The sequence below is a fragment of the Dipodomys merriami genome, unplaced genomic scaffold (genome assembly GCF_024711535.1).
Source record: "Dipodomys merriami isolate MVZ:Mamm:240054 unplaced genomic scaffold, mDipMer1.0.p SCAF_951, whole genome shotgun sequence".
In the NCBI taxonomy this organism is placed as follows: Eukaryota; Metazoa; Chordata; class Mammalia; order Rodentia; family Heteromyidae; genus Dipodomys; species Dipodomys merriami.
The window spans coordinates 55,044-71,534 of NW_027206570.1; the positions used below are offsets into that span (position 1 = coordinate 55,044).

A 16,491-nucleotide genomic window follows, 5' to 3' on the forward strand; every position below is an offset into this window, starting at 1 on the left:
CAGTGCCCGGCCTCTGACCCCCGTGACCGCTGACCCTGCCGTGCGGTACGGTGCTCACGAGGTTTTATTGTGTGGGAAGCTAGAGGAGAGAGGCCCGGATGTGACAGGGCTCCGGATGGGAGGCTGGGGAAAGGCCCTGGATGGGAGGCCCGAGGTGGAGGTCCAGGATGAGAGGCTCAGGATGTGAGAGTCCCAGGATATGTGAAGCCCTGGGTCTGAGAATCCCATGATGTGAGACTCTCTGAATGTGAAAATCCCCGGATGTGGGAATCCCCAGATGTAGGAGTTCCCAGATGTAAGAGTCCCCACATGTGAGAGTCTCTGGATGTAAAAGTCCCCGGATGTGACAATCCCGGGATGTAGGAATCTCTAGATGTGGGAATCCCTGGATGTGAGAATCCCTGGCTGTGGGAATCCCCGGATGTGAGAATCCCTGGATCTGAGAATTCCCGGATGTGAAAATCCAAAAATGTGAGAATCCCCGGATGTGAGAGTCTCTGGATGTGAGATTTCCCCAGATGTGGGAATTCCCTGGTCTGAGCATCCCTGGAAGTGGGAATCCCCGGATATGAGAATCCCCGGATGTGGAAATCTCTGGATGTGAGAATCTCTGGATGTGAGAATCACCGTATGTGAGAGTCAGTATGTGGGAATCCCCGGATGTGAGAGTCTCTGGATGTGAGACTCTCTGGGTGTAAAAGTCCCCGGATGTAGGATTCCCCGGATGTGTGAATACATCCCCGGGAATCCCCGGATGTGAGTCCCCAGAAGTGAGAATCCCCGGATGTGAGAATCCCCAGATGTAGGAATCCCTGGATGTGGAGAGTCTGTATGTGGGAATCCCCGGATGTGGGAATCTCTGTATTTGAGTATACCCGGATGTTTAATATTCGGATGTGAGTCCCCGGATGTGAGAGGCGCAGGCCAGGATCTGCCGTAGCCCCGGGCAGTTGGGGGTTGGGGGCCGGGTCGGGGTCAGAGGTCGGGGATCAGGTGGTCGCAGGCGCAGAGCGGTCCGGGCACGCAGCAGGGCTGCAGGCGCGGGCTCCAGGTGTTGTGTGCAGGGGCGAGGGGCGGGGCCGCGCGGGGGGCGGCACGTGCGCAGCATCCGGGCCACTGCAGCCTCCACGCGCCTGCGCGTCGCCATCGGGCCCCGCAGCGGGCGGGTCTCCCCCGGGTCCGCTGTCAGGTCAAAGAGCAGTGGCCGCCGGTGGCGGGTCATGCACCGCCCGGAGCAGGCGCAGGCAGGGAAACCGAGGCAGGCGCCCGAGCCCGGCGGGTCGAAGCACGGAGTGGCGAAGTGCAGCTTCCACACCGTGCAGCCTGCGGGGGGTGGGGAGAAAGGAGTAACATCCGGGGCCTCACATCCGGGGATTCCCATCCGGGAATTCACATCCAGGACATCACATCCGGGGATTCACATCAGGGCATTCACACACAAGACCTTACATCCGGGATTCCCATCCAGGACCTCACATCTGGGTATTCACATCCGGGGATTCCCATCTAGGACCTCACATCCAGGGATTCACATCCAGGCCCTCACATCCGGGGATTCACATGCGGTACTTCACATCCGGGGATTCACATGCGGGGCCTCACATCCGGGACCTCACAGCCAGGGATTCCCATCTGGGACCTCACATCCGGGGCCTCACATCTGGGGATTCCCATCCGAGGCCTCACATCCGGGATCTCACATCCGGGGCCTCACATCCAGGGATTCTCATCCACTATCTCACATCTGGAGTCTCACATCCGGGAATTCCCATTGGGGACTTCACATCCGGGACCTTACATCCGGGGATTCCCATCTCATGCCTTCCATCTAGGTCCTCACATCCCGGGATTCCCACATCCGAGGATTCCCACATCCAGGTCTCCCACCCCAGGCCTTGCATCCGGGTCCCTGCGCGCTCGCATGCAGCCCCCTCCCCCGCCCTGGGGCCCGGCGGAGGTTGAGGCACTCACTTGGGCGGTTGAACCAGCACACGGCGTGCAGCCGGGCCTCGCAGTAGTGCAGCAGGAAGTTGTGGCCTGCGGCCTGCGCCGTCCTCAGCAGCGCGGGCATCAGGTCCCGGCCGTCCACCTCCCTGCGGGACCCGGATGTGCAGGCTTCTGAGTGCTCAGAGACTCGGATGTGCAGGCCAGAGCCCCCAGAGACCCGGATGTCAAGGCTTGAGCCTGTAGAGACCCGGATGTGCAGGCTTCTGAGTGCTCAGAGGCCCGGATGTGCAGGTCAGAGATCCCAGAGAACCAGATGTCCAGGTTTCTGAGCCCTCAGAGACCCGGATGTGCAGGACTAAGACCCAGGCCTCTGGTCTTAGAGACCTGGATGTGTAGGCCTGAGGCCTCAGAGAGCCGAATATCCAAGCTTCTGAGCACTCAGAGACCCTGATGTCCATGCTTCTGAGCCCCCAGAGACCCGGATGTGCAGGCCTGAGATCCCAGAGACCCGGATGTGCAGGCTTCTGAGCCCTCAGAGACCCAGATGTGCAGTCCTGAGCCCTCAGAGACCCGGATGTCCAGGACTGAGACCTGGGCCTAGGTACTCAGAGACCTGGATGTGCAGCCCTGATGCCTTAGAGACCCCGATATGAAGGCCTGAGTCCTCAGAGACCCAGATGTCCAGGCTTCTGAGTGCTCAGAGGCCCGGATTTGCAGGCCTGAGCCCTTAGTTACCCGGATGTAAAGGCTTCTGAGCCCCCAGAGACCCGGATGTCAAGGCCTGAGCCCCAGGTCTTGGGTCTTAGAGACCCGGATGTGCAGGCTCCTGAGCCCCCAGAGACCCGGATGTGCAGGTCTGAGCCCTCAGAGACCCGGATGTGTAGGCTTCTGAGCCCCCAGAGACCCGGATGTGCAGGCCTCAGCCTCCCCCCCTCGGGATCCCTGAGGCCCCGGATGACTCCCCTTCCCCCCCACCCCGTGGGGACCCAGGCCGGCGAACGACTACCTGTCCGCCGGAACCCAGCCCCCGGCCAGGCGCACCACGGTGGGGAACAGGTCCATGAGGCTGGTGGGCTCAGGCACCAGGCGCCCTGCAGGCAGCGTCCCGGGCCAGCACGCCAGCCCGGGAACCCGGATGCCACCCTCCTAGCCACCCATGCCTTTGCCACCTGCAAGGGGGGAGCGAAGGGCAAAGGTCAATGGCGGGGTCGGGCCGCGTGGGAGGCCCCGCCCATCCTGCCTCAGTTTCCCCCTCGCCTCGGTGCACGCCGTTGGAACCCCCGAGGCGGGCGCCCCCAGCCCGGGCCTCCAGCGAGGCACCGTGATCCGACGTGAAGTAGACAAGGGTGTGGCGCCCCAGCCCTGCGCCGTCCAGCGCCACCAGCAGTCGCCCTGTGGGGGGGGCAATGGATCCGTGCCTCAGTTTACCCCCAGCGTCCACCGTGCCTAGGTTTACCCCCAACATGCACCATGCCTCAGTTTACCCAACATGCATCGTGACTCAGTTTACAAATTTCCATCGTGCTTCAGTTTATCCCCAATGCCCAGTGACTCAATTTACCCAACAGGCACCGTGCCTCAGTTTACCCCCAATGCTCACCGGGCCTCAGTTTACCCCCATCCCAGTGCCTCAGTTTACTCAACCCACTCACCTCGTCCCCGTGCCTCAGTTTACCCAACATGCACCATGCCTCAGTTTACCCAACATGCCCAGTGACTCAGTTTACCCAAATACACCGTGCCTCAGTTTACCCCAATACCTAGTGACTCAGTTTACCCAAATGCACCGTGCATCAGTTCACCCTGAACATGCACCGTGCTTCAGTTTACCCAACATGCACCGTGCCTCAGTTTACCCAAGTGCACCATGCCTCAGTTTACCCCCAACATGCCCAGTGACTCAGTTTATCCAAGTGCACCGTGCCTCCGTTTACCCCAACCCATTGACCCCGTTCCCATGCCTCAGTTTCCCCCATCCCGCTCACCCCATCTCCGTGCCTCAGTTTCCCCCAACCCACTCACCCCACCCCCGTGCCTCAGTTTCCCCATCCCGCTCACCCCGACCCTGTGCCTTAGTTTCCCCATCCCGCTCACCCCACCCCCGTGCCTCAGTTTCCCCCATCCCACGCACCGTGCCTCAGTTCCCCCCCTGCACTCACCCACCATCCAGTCAAGCTCCTCCACGTTGTCGCCGTAGGCGCCGTGCGAGCTGCAGCCCCAGAAGGCGGGTGAGGTGACCAGCGGGACGTGGACGTGGAGGAAGGAGACGAGGAGGAGGAAGGGGCGGGCCTGGTGCCTGCGGACCCACGTCAGACCCCGCCCCCATCATCAAAAACCTCACCAATAACTGACCTGATCAGGTATTGCCAATAATCGATCAGATGATTGATAATCGATCCTGATCTGATCGAAAATACCAGTAATCGATCGTGATGTGATCGATAATACCAATAATCGATCATGATCTGATCGATAATACCAATAATCAATAGTGATCTGATTGAAAATACCAATAATCGATCGTGATCTGATCAGTTATTACCAATAATCGAACAGATCTGATCAGTTATTACCAATAATCAAACATCATCTGATCGATATGACCAATAATAGAACATGAGCTGATCAGATATTACTAATAATCGAACAGGATCTGATCAATAATACCAATATTCGATCGTGATGTGATCGATAATACCAATAATCGAACATCATCTGATCGATAATACCAATAATTGAACATGAGCTGATCAGTTATTACCAATAATCGAACATCATCTGAACAGTTATTACCAATAATCGATCATGATCTGATCAATACTACCAATGATTGATCGTGGTCTGATCTGAGGTCTACCAGATGTCTCTACAGATCTACTAGATGGAACATCCAAGGACCTGAGGTCTACCAGATGTCTATAGAGATCTACTGGATGTAACATCCTGGGATTTGACTCTACCAGATGTCTCTGCAGATCTACTGATGGAACATCCGGGAACCTGAGGTCTACCAGATGTCTATAGAGATGTACTAGATATAACATTCAGGGATTTGAGGACTACCAGATGTCTATAGAGATCCATTGATGGAACATCCGGGGATTTGAGGTTGACAGTTGACTATAGAGATCTACTGGATATACATCTGGGCACCTGAGGTCTACCAGTTGACTATAGAGATCTAGTAGATGTACATCAGGGGATCTGAGGTCTACCAGATGTCTATAGAGATCTATTGATGGAACATCCAGGGATTTGAGATTGACCAGTTGACTACAGAGATCTACTGGATGTACATCCGGGGATCTGAGGTCTACCAGATGCGTATAGAGATCTCCTAGTGGAACATTCGGGATTTGAGGTTGACAGTTGACTATAGAGATCTACTGGATGTACATCCGGGGATCTAAGGTCTACCAGTTGACTATAGAGAACTAGTAGATGGCATCTGTCCCCCTCCCCGACCCCAGGCTGACCTGTGGATGAAGGCCTCAGCCTCCCGCAAGAACAGCCCCGTGCTGGCCTCGAACCTCAGAGGCTGCTGGACGACCTGGTGATCCCTCATCAGGAAGCAGTCGGCGTGGACCATGAAGACACCTAGGAGGCGGGAGGTGCAGGCCAGGAGCAAGGCCCCACATCCGGGGCCCAGCACCCTGGGCACCCAGCGCAGGCCCAGCAGGCCCGTGAGCTTCCCAGCGGCCAGGCAGAGCAGGGAAAGCAGCAGCAGCTGTGCCCCCAGGTCCAGGGGCCCTTGCAGACGCGCTCGCTTCTCCGAGGGCTCCGCTTGCAGGCAGTCCCCCATCAGGGTGAAGGGGACCCCGAAGAAGGAGTCGAACCTATGGTTCAGGGGGTGGTGGCAGTGGTGAGTGGGGGACTCACAGTTGAGGCCCAGGTGCCATTTGCCTGGAGGGGAAGAGATGGATGGATGAGTGAATGGATGGGTGGATGGGGGGATGGATGGGTGGATGGGTGGATGGATGGGTGGATGGATGGGTGGGTGGATGGATGGGTGGATGGATGGATGGATGGATGGATGGATGGATGGATGGATGGGTGGGTGGATGGATGGATGAATAGGTGGATGGGTGGATGGATGGATGGATGAGTGGATGGATAGATGGATGGGTGGATGGGTGGATGGATGGATGGATGGAGGGGTGGATGGATGGATGGATGGGTGGATGGATGGATGGATGGATGGATGGATGGATGGGGGATGGGTGGATAGATGGATGGGTGGATGGATGACTTCTCTCTTACCTATGAGGCCGGTGGCATATCCCTGCTGCTGCAGGATCTTGGCGAAGGTGATCTCGGAAGTGGGCAGCCCGCCAGACACGGCCGCCCACTGCAGCACGCGCGCCCCGTTGGTGGTCACCATGCCTTCCAAGAGAGAGGAGAAGGACCCTAGGTCAGTGATGATGGCGTCCTGGGTAAGGAGGGGGCATCTAGCACCTTCAGGGGGAAGGCCTGCTGTGTCTGGGATAGCCTGGGACCTGCCCACCCGGGGTGGAAAGGACCCCAGCCCTGGGAGCCCTCGGGGGAAACCAATATGGCATCACTTCCGGTTTCCTGGTGGTTCAGGGGGGAAGTCCCAGAGTCTCAGGGATTTGAACCTGAGATCCTCGGAGAAGTCCTCCCCTCCCTCTGGTTGACCTCAGTGCCCTAGATGTTGGGCCTCAGTTCCCCGGATGTTGGACCTCAGGTCCTCGGATGTTGGATGTTAGTATCCCGGATGTTGGCCCTCATCCCCGGATGATGGAGTTCAGTGCCCTGTATGGTGGATATCAGGACCCCAGATGTTGGACTTCAGTTACCCGGATGTTGTAGCTCAGTTCCCTGGATGTTGGATCTTACTACCCCGTATATTGGAGCTCAGATTCGGGTATGTTGGCCCTCAGATCCCCAGATGTTGGAGCTCAGTTCCCCGGATGTTGAGGCTCAGGTTCCCGGATGTTGGATCTTAGTATCCCGGATGGTGGATGTCAGATCCTCGGATGTTGGAGTTCAATTCCCAGAATGTTAGGCCTCAGATCCCCGGATGTTGGATCTTAGTACAAAGGATGTTAGAGATAAGGTCCCCGGATGTTAGAGTTCAGTGCCCTGGATATTGGTGCTCAGATCCCCGGATGTTGGATCTTAGTAACCCGGATGTTAGAGATGAAGTCCCTGGATGTTAGAGCTCAGTACCCCGATGTTGGTGCTCAGTTCCCCGGATGTTGGGCTTTAGATCCCCGGATGTTGGGTCTCAGATCCCCAGATGTTGGATATCAGGTCCACGGATGTTGGATCTTAGTACCCTGGATGTTGGCTCTCAGATCCCCGGATGTCCCGCCCCCGCCCCCCCCACCGCCTCCCCCCCACCGCTCCCTCCGTTCCCCGGATGTCCCACCCCCCCATACTGACCCAGGCGCACAGGGTAGCGTCCCGTCAGGAAGGCTGCGTGGCTTGGGCTGCAGACGGACGCTGCTGCCAGGTGCTGGGTCAGCCGCACGCCATCGCGGGCCAGGCCGTCCAGGTGCGGGATGCTGTGTGGGGAGAAGCAAACTGAGTCACAGCCAAGAACATACGGGGACCTGGGGTCTAACATCCGGGGATCTAATGCCCAACATCCCAGGAGCTAAACTCCAACATCCGGGGCCCTGAGATCCCACATCCGGGGATCTAAGATCCAACATCCGGGGACCTGAGATCCCACATCCGGGGTACTAAGATCCAACATCTGGGGACCTGAGGTCCAACATCTGGGGACCTGGCATCCAACATCTGGGAACCTGAGGGCCAACATCTGGAGATCTAAGATCCAACATCTGGGGCCCTGAGATCCCACATCCAGGGTACTAAGATCTATATCTGTGGACTGGGCTCCTACATCCGGGGAGCTAAGGCCCAACATCCGGGTATCTGATCTCAAACATCCGGGGACCTGACATCCAACATCCGAGGTACTAAGATCCAACATCCAGGGAATTGAATTCCAACATCCGGGGACCTAACATCCAACATCCAGGGATCTGAGGTCCAACATCCGGGGGCCTGATCTCCAAATCTGGGGTACTAGCATGTAACATCCAGGAACCTGATTTCCCACATCTGGGGTATACTAAGATTTAACATCCGAGGACCTGATCTCCAACATCCGGGGCACTAACATCCCACATCCGGGGATCTGATCTTCAACATCCAGGGAACTGAGATCCAACATCCTGGGAATTGAACTCCAACATCCGGAGACCTAACATCCAACATCCGGGGACGTGAGGTCCACTAGATGTCAATACAGTTCTCCTGGTGGAACATCCGGGGAACTGAGCTCTAACATCCGGGATACTAACATGTAACATCCGGGGACCTGATATCCAACATCCGGGGCAGTAAGATTCAACATCCGGGGACCTGATCTTCAACATCCGAGCACCTGACATCTAACATCCGGGGTACTAACATCTAACATCCAGGGACCTGATCTCCAACATCCGGAGCACTAACATCTAACATCCGAGAACCTGATTTCCCACATCTGGGGCATTAAGATCTAACATCCTTGGACCTGTCCTCCAACATCCGGGGCACTAACATCCCACATCCGGGGACCTGAGCTCCAACATTCGGGGCACTAACCTCCAACATCTGGGGACCTGAGCTCCTACATCCGGGGCACTTAAGTCCAATATCTGAGGACATGATCTCCCACATCCGGGGTACTAAGATTTAACATCCCAGGACATGATATCCAACATCCGGGGCACTAACATCCAACATCTGGGGAACTGAGTTACTAGATGTCTATACAGTTCTCCTGGTGGAACATCCAGGGATCTGAGCTCCCACATCCGGGTAACTAAGGCCCCACATCCGGGCCTCCCCCTCTGCTCACCGCAGGCTGCGGTACCCGAAGCTGTCCAGGTCGCCCAGGCCCAGGTCATCGGCCAAGAGCAGCAGGAAGTTGGGGCGCGAGGGGGTGGGGCCTGTGCAGGGGCCAGGGGGGAGGAGGAGGAGGAGGAGGAAGGCGAGGGGTGGGGCTGCGCAGCCGCTGTGCGACCTGAGGAGAGAGAGGAGGAGGAGCGGTGGATGGGTGGATGGATGGGTGGATGGATGGATGGATAGGTGGATGGGTGGATGGATGGATGGATAGGTGGATGGGTGGATGGATGGATGGATGGGTGAATGGATGGGTGGATGGATGGATGGTTGGATGGATGAGTGGATGGGGGAATGGGTGGATGGGTGGATGGATGGATGGATGGATGGGTGGATGGATGGGTGGATGGGTGGATGTATGTATGTATGTATGTATGGATGGATGGATGGATAGGTGGATGGGTGGATGGATGGATGGGTGGATGGATGGATGGATGGATGGGAGGGTGGATGGGTGGATGGATGGATGGGTGGGTGGATGGGTGGATGGATGGGTGGTTGGGTGTATGGATGGATGGGTGGATGGATGGGTGGGTGGATGGATGAATGGTTGGATGGGTGGATGGATGGATGGGTGGGTGGATGGGTGGGTGGATGGATGGATGAATAGGTGGATGGATGAATAGGTGGATGGGTGGATGGATAGATGGGTGGATGAATAGGTGGATGGGTGGATGAATAGGTGGGTGGGTGGATGGATGGATGGGGATATGGATTGATGGATGGATGGATGGATGAATGGATGGGTGGGTGAGTGGATGGATGGTTGGGTGGATGGATGGATGGATGGGTGGATGGATGGATGGGTGGATGGATGGATGGGTGAATGGGAAAAGGGATGGAAGGACTCCCCCTCCCTCCAGGCCCTCTCCTGACCAACTTGGCGTCCAGGATCCCGTCCTTCCCATGATGCTCCTCGTTTCCTGGAAGAGAATGCTGGAAGCAGGAAGTGGGGAAGAGCTGAGTAACATCCGGCCACCCCAGGGCCAGGCTGCTGTTGCCCCCACCAGTACATCAGCCCCTCACCTCGTATTTCCAGGCCTGTGGCGGGGCCCTGCAACCCCCACCCCGGGGCATGGTGGGACATCTGGGGGGGGGCTTCATAGAAAAATCGAAGCCCTCCCACCCCGGGTCCCCACACCTCTCCCCGTGTTCCCCAGAGGACGAACTCACATCCACAGTTCTCTGCCATCAGCGCCTGGGCCTGCTGCTCTCCCTGCCAGCCAGGAAGCTCGCAGGGCTCAAATGTCCACGTCACTCCAGCAGCCAGAACTCCACAACAACCCTCCAAAATAAAAGTCCCCTTGTTCCTTGGAAAGCACAACATTCCCCCCCTCCAAAATAAAAGTCCCCTTTGTTACTTAGAAAGGAACAGGATGTGGTGCTGAAGGGGAAGGCGGGGAAGGAAGGGAAAAGCCCGGAGTTGCTGGGCTGGGCACCAAGAAATTGCCAGGCCTGGCAGAGGCAGGAGGAAGGGGAGGCGGGAAACCTCGAGAACTACATAGAAGGCTGCAATAATAGTCAGGACCGTCAGGGAGGGTGGCCTGTGCCCAGGGGGCGTGGCCTGCGCTCAGTAGGCCGTGGCCAGAGCTCAGGAGGGCGTGGCCTGGGCTGGGGAGGAAGTGAGGGACTCAGGAGGGCTTGGCCTGTGCTGGGAATGTAGTGAGGGTCTCAGGGGGCGTGGCCTGTGCTCAGGAGGGCGTGGCCTGTGCTGGGGAGAAAATGAGGGTCTCAGGAGGGCGTGGCCTGTGCTCAGGAGGACGTGGCCTGTGCTAGGGAGGAAGTGAGGGACTCAGGAGGGCGTGGCCTGTGCTGGAGCTAAACTGAGGGTCTCAGGAGGGCGTGGCCTGCAATGAGGCAGAAGTGAGGGTCTCAGGAGGGTGTGGCCTGCAATGAGGCGGAAGTGAGGGACCTATGTGGGCATGGCCTGCGCTGGGGCGGAAGTGAGGGTCTCAGGAGGGCGTGGCCTGTGCTGGGAAGGAAGTGAGGGTCTCAGGAGGGCATGGCCTGTGCTGGGAATGTATGAGGGCCCCAGGAGGGCGTGGCCTGTGCTAGGAGCGGAAATGAGAGTGTGGCCTGTGCTGGGCAGAAATGAGGGGTCTCAGGAGGGTGTGGCCTGTGCTGGGGCAGAAGTGAGGGTTTCAGGAGGGCGTGGCCTGCGCTGGGGCGGAAGTGAGGAAGAATTCCATCCAGAAGCAGCACGGCTGCTTTATTGCCTCCGAGTCTGGGAAAGGACCCCAACGGCCCAAAGCACAGCTGGAGCCCAGAGCCAAGGTGTGGAGCGCCTGCTCCGCCCACATCTGGGTTCCACCTCTCACATCTGGGTCTCAACCCCTCACATGTGGGTCCCAACCCTCACATCCGGGTCCAAACCCCTCACATCCAGGTCCTGGCGCCTGCCAGTGGGCCTGGAGATAAGTGACATCCTGGTACTCGCCTCCACGTCTGGGTTCCCGGACCTGGAGATCCCTAACATCCGGGTACCCACCCCATATCTGGGTTCACGGACCTGGAGGTCCCTAACATCTGGGTACTCACCCCACATCCACGTTCATGGACCTGGAGGTCCCTAACATCTGGGTACTCACCCCACATCCAGGTTCATGGACCTGGAGGTCCCTAACATCCGGGTACCCAGCCCACATCCGGGTTCACGGACCTGGAGGTCCCTAACATCCGGGTAGTTCCCATTCCACATCTCGTTCCTGGACCATCAGTGGATGTGGTGGGACCTGACATCCGGGATCCCCACACCACATCCGGGTCCTAGACCCTGTCAGTAGAAGGAGAGGAGCGTGACATCTGGGACTCCACACGCCACAGCCAGGCCCATGGATGTGATATCCGGGTCCCGTCCAGCATATATCCGGGTCCCTGCCACAGTCCACATCCGGGTTAATGGACGTGGACTTACATAACATCCAGGTTCCCCACGTAACATCCGGGTCCTGGCCCCTGAGTGGACCTGCAGATAGGTTACATCCGGGTCCCCCAGTCCACATACGGGTCCCGGCTCCTCAGTGGAACTGGAGATAGGTGACATCCGGGTCTTCCCGTCCACATCCGGGTCCTGGCCCCTCAGTGGACCTGGAGATAAGTGACATCCGGGTCCCTGATGCCACCTTCAGGTGAGTGGACATGGAGGAGGGTGACATCCGGGTCCCCCAGTCCACATCCGGGTCCTGGCCCTTCAGTGGACCTGGAGATAAGTGACATCTGGGTTCCCCAGGCCACATCTGGGTCAGTGGACGCAAACGAGGGTGACATCCGGGTCCCTCCCAGTCCACATCCGTGTACTGGCCCCTCAGTGGACATGAAGGAAGGTGACATCCGGGTCCCTCCTAGTCCACATCCGGGTCCTGGCCCATCAGTGCATCTGGAGGAAAGTGACATCCGGTTCCTCCATGCCACATCCGGGTCAGTGGACATGGAAGAAAGTGACATCCGGGTCCCTTCTAGTCCACATCCGGGTCCTGGCCCCTCAGTGGACCCAGAGATAGGTGACATCCGGGTCTTTCCCAGTCCACATCTGGGTCCCTCCCAGTCCACATCTGGGTCCTAGCCTCTCCATGGCCTCTGGTCGGACCGCAGCTTCTGTACAGCGCGCGCAGGTTCGGAACCCCACATCCAGGCATCTTCCGGCTGGGGCCCAGGAGTCTTACTGGAGCTGGACATCTGGGTCTCACGCGCTTTCCTGGCAACCGAACCCAGCAGCCTAAAGGCAGGAATGAAGCCCCACATCCGGGTCTTCTCGGTCTGTTGCCCGGCAACCGAACGCAGATGCCTAGACGCTGCGGTGGAGCCCAACGTCCTGGTATCTTCACTTGGTTGCCCGGCAACCGAACGCCGCGGACTAGCGGCGGGAATGAAGCCCCACATCCGGGTCTCCTCAGTCCGTTGCCCTGCCATGGCACCCAGCGGCCTAGTGGCGGGAATAAAGCTGAACATCCGGGTCTCCAGCGCGCGGGGGGCGTGTCCGGGCGGCGCCCCGGGGTGGGAGTGGCAGACGTAGGCGCCGCGGTCGCGCTCCGAGGCGGCGCGCACCTCCAGGCTGCCGTCGGCGCCCAGCGTGAAGCGGCCTCGCCTCTGCGGCCCACGCAGCACCAGCCCGCCGGGCAGGCGCCAGGACACCGGAAGCGTGGAGGTGGGGCAGCGCAGCCGGAAGCTGCCGCCCAGCGCCACACGCAGCGCCGCTCCCGACACTGCCCCAGGGGGCGGAGTCAGTGCCTCAGAGGGCGGAGTCGGCTCATCAGGGGGCGCAGTCAGCGCCCAAGATGGCGGGGCAGGCGGGCCAGGGGGCGGAGCTGCCTCAGAGGGCGGAGCCAGCACACCAGGGGGCGGAGCCAGCGCCCAAGATGGCAGGGCAGGCGTGTGATGGGGCGGAGCTGGCGCGCCAGGGGGCGGAGTAAACTCCTCAGAGGGCGGAGCCGACGCCACAGTGGGCAGAGCCCGCGCCCACCATGGCGGCAGCCGCACCCACATCCGGGCTTCGCCCGCCGGGTTGCGCGCCACGCACGCCACGGCGTCGCTGCCACCGCTGCGCAGCGCACGCACATCCGGGATTTCCAATGTCCCGCGTGCATCCACGCTGATCCCTCCCCCCATGCGACTGCGATACGGGACTGGAAGTACCAGCCCGCCCGGAAGTTCCCACAGCAGGCTGGGCTCGGGGACGCCATCCGCCTGGCAGCGCATGCGCAGACGCACCACGGGGGAGACCCGGATGTCGTCGTTCACGTCGTCATGGACGTCAGGCGTGACCCGGATGCGCGGCGCCCGCAGCTGCACGTGTAGGCGCACGGTGGCGCGCCGGCCCCGCCCCACCACGCACGTGTACGTGCCTGTGTCGGCCCGCCGTGCTCCCCGCAGGCGCAGACGCCCATCTGACAGCACTCGGAAGTGGGCGTCCTCCAGGCCGGAAGTGAAGGCCACGGGCTGCGAGGCCGGCGTCAGCCAGGTCACTGCGCGCAACCCCTGGGTCACGGGGCACGTGAGGGTCACGGGGGCGCCGTAGGGGACAGAGAGTTCGGGGGGTAGTGGGGCGGAAGTGGGAGACGAAGAGGAAGCAGGAAGTGAAGGGGAAGCCTGAAGTGAAGCAGGAAGTGAAGAGGAACCAGGAAGTGAAGAGGAAGAGGAAACAGGAAATGAAGAGGAAGAAGGAAGAGACTGAGAGGAAGAGGAAGAAGAGGAAGAAGGAAAGGAAGAGGAAGAAGAGGAAGCAGGAAGAGATGGAGAAGAGGAAGAAGAAGGAAAAGAAGAGGAAGCAGGAAAAGAATGTGAAGAAGAAGGAAGAGACTGAGAAGAGGAAGAGGAAGGAAAGGAAGAAGAGGAAGAAGGAAGAGACTGAGAAGAGGAAGGAAAGGAAGAAGAGGAAGAAGGAAGAGACTGAGAAGAGGAAGAGGAAGGAAAGGAAGTAGAGGAAGAAGGAAGAGATTGAGAGGAAGAGAACAGGAAGGGATGAGAGGAAGAGGAAGAAGGAAAGGAAGAGGAAGCAGGAAAAGAAGCAGAGGAGGAAGCAGAGGAAGAGGAAGAAGATGAAGGATGGTGAGAGGAAGAGGAAGGAAGAGATGGAGAGGAAGAAGGAAAGGAAGAGGAAGAGGGAAAGGAAGAGGAAGAAGTTGAATGATGTTGAGAGGAAGAGGAAGAAGGAAGTGATTGAGAGGAAGAGGAAGGAAAGGAAGAGGAAACAGGAAATGAAGAGGAAGAGGAAGAAGGAAGTGACTGAGAGGAAGAGGAAGAACCCGCCCCAGGCTCCGCCCCCCCACCCGTGGTCACACATCCAAGGTCTAACCCAGGCCCCAGGTCCCAGATCCCCACACTCCCATCAGGCCTCGCGACCCGAACATCCGGGTCTCCCAGGACACCGGATGGGACATGGAGGCGGTGGTGGGCAGTGCAGTCCTCCCTGGGGTCGGCGTCCTGGGTCACGGGGGTCACGGGGGTCCCGGGAAGCCGGGGTTGCAGATAGGAGGCGCCTGACCCAGCCGCCAACTCCACGCGCAGCCGTGCATGCGCGTCGCCTGCCGCGTTGCGCGCCACGCACACATACTCCCCCGCGTCGCGTGACGTCACCGGACGCACGGAGAGCGTGCCGTTGGGAAAGGCGCGGACCCGGATGTCAGAGCTGGGGAGGGGAGAGGGAGAGAGGGCAGGAAGGAAGGAAGGAGGGAAGGGTGAAGGAAGGATTGGAGGAAAGGAAGGAGAGAATTTAGGGAAGGAAGGAGGGAAGGAAGGATTGGAGGGAAGGATTGGAAGGAAAGATTGGAGGGTAGGAAGGATGGAAGGATGGAAGGATCGGAGGGAAGGAAGGAAGGATTGGACGGAAGGAAGGAAGGATTGGACGGAAGGAAAGATGGAAGGATTGGAGGGAAGTAAGGAAGGATTGGAGGGAAGGATGGAAGGATTGGAGGGAAGGAAGGAAGGATTGGAGGGAAGGAAGAAAGGAAGGAAGGATTGGAGGGAAGGAAGGATGGAAGGATTGGAGGGAAGGAAGGAAGGATTGGAGGGAAGGAAGTATAGAAGGATTGGAGGGAAGGAAGGAAGGAATGTAGGGAAGGAAGGATGGAAGGAAGGAAGGATTGGAGGGAAGGAAGGAAGGATTGGAGGGAAGGAAGGAAGGATTGGAGGGAAGGAAGGAAGGATCGGAGGGAAGGAAGGAAGAAGGGAAGGAGGGAAGGAAGGAAGGAAGAAGGAAAGGAAGAAAGGAGGGAGGGAAGGAGGGAAGGAAGGAGGGAAGGAGGGAAGGAAGGAGGGAAGAAAGTAATAGGAGGAAAGACCATAAGGAAGGGAAGACAAATTTGAAGCCAATGTTAGTTATTCGCACATGTGACATATGCATCCAATACTCATCTTGTATCGATCCCTGATCGATCATCTATGATCGATCACTAGGGTTCTACCTTGCGATCTGACAAGCCAGGACCTATCAATTACCTATTCACTGCTAATGGATCTACCATCCCCACCTCATCTCTATCAATATTTAATCGATAATCGATTTGTTATCTATGGTCTACTGTGTCTATGTCATCTGTCTAATCCATCCTCTATCAATTAACTATCAAGGGGTATCATCTTTATCCCAACTATGGGTGGATAGATGGATGGGTGGATGGATGAGTGGATGGATAGGTGGGTGGATGGATGGGTGGATGGATGGGTGGATGGATGGGTAGATGGATGGGTGGATGGATGGGTAGATGGATGGATGGATGGGTGGATGGATGGGCGGGTGGATGGATGAGTGGATGGATAGGTGGGTGGATGGATGGGTGGATGGATGGGTGGATGGATGGGTAGATGGATGGGTGGATGGATGGGTAGATGGATGGGTGGATGGATGAGTAGATGGATGGATGGGTGGATGGATGGGTGGGTGGATGGGTGGGTGGATGGATGAGTGGATGGATGGGTGGATGGATGGATGGGTGGATAGATGGGTAGATGGATGGGTGGATGGATGGGTAGATGGATGGATGGATGGATGGGTGGGTGGATGGATGGATAGAAGGTTGGATGGGTGGATGGATGAATGGGTAGATGGATGAATGGATGGATGGGTGGATGGATTGATGGGTGGATGGATGGGTGGATGGATGAGTGGATGGATGGATGTGTGGATGG

The 16,491-nt window shown here is 58.2% G+C and overlaps 2 protein-coding genes across 4 annotated transcripts in view; both read right to left on the reverse strand.

Moving 5' to 3' along the window:
• On the reverse strand, positions 1 to 12,849 carry LOC138821894 (arylsulfatase L-like). 3 transcript variants are annotated; one of them, XM_070014360.1, is made up of 13 exons: positions 10,042 to 12,849; positions 9,745 to 9,804; positions 8,825 to 8,989; positions 7,354 to 7,475; positions 6,808 to 6,997; positions 6,564 to 6,720; positions 6,208 to 6,330; positions 5,424 to 5,850; positions 4,111 to 4,243; positions 3,205 to 3,339; positions 2,954 to 3,116; positions 1,972 to 2,184; positions 1 to 1,323 (listed from the first exon to the last, which is right to left on the reverse strand). In XM_070014360.1, exons 7-13 carry the CDS (start codon positions 6,326 to 6,328, stop codon positions 884 to 886), a joined length of 1,632 nt encoding a protein of 543 aa, XP_069870461.1. In that variant the 5' UTR covers positions 6,329 to 6,330; positions 6,564 to 6,720; positions 6,808 to 6,997; positions 7,354 to 7,475; positions 8,825 to 8,989; positions 9,745 to 9,804; positions 10,042 to 12,849; the 3' UTR covers positions 1 to 883. The 3 variants fall into 3 exon arrangements, with proteins under 3 accessions (XP_069870461.1, XP_069870460.1, XP_069870459.1); XM_070014359.1 differs by lacking the exon at positions 6,808 to 6,997; XM_070014358.1 differs by having other exon boundaries at positions 6,564 to 6,997; positions 8,825 to 9,804.
• LOC138821889 (matrix-remodeling-associated protein 5-like) overlaps positions 11,582 to 16,491 on the reverse strand; it is a 16,475-nt gene continuing 11,565 nt past the window's right edge. Inside the window, exons 6-9 of the mRNA XM_070014355.1 lie at positions 14,686 to 14,992; positions 12,531 to 13,953; positions 11,783 to 11,955; positions 11,582 to 11,641 (exon numbers count right to left, since the gene is read on the reverse strand). Coding sequence (XP_069870456.1) covers positions 11,582 to 11,641; positions 11,783 to 11,955; positions 12,531 to 13,953; positions 14,686 to 14,992 — 1,963 coding nt within the window. The remainder of the gene's footprint in view (positions 11,642 to 11,782; positions 11,956 to 12,530; positions 13,954 to 14,685; positions 14,993 to 16,491) is intronic.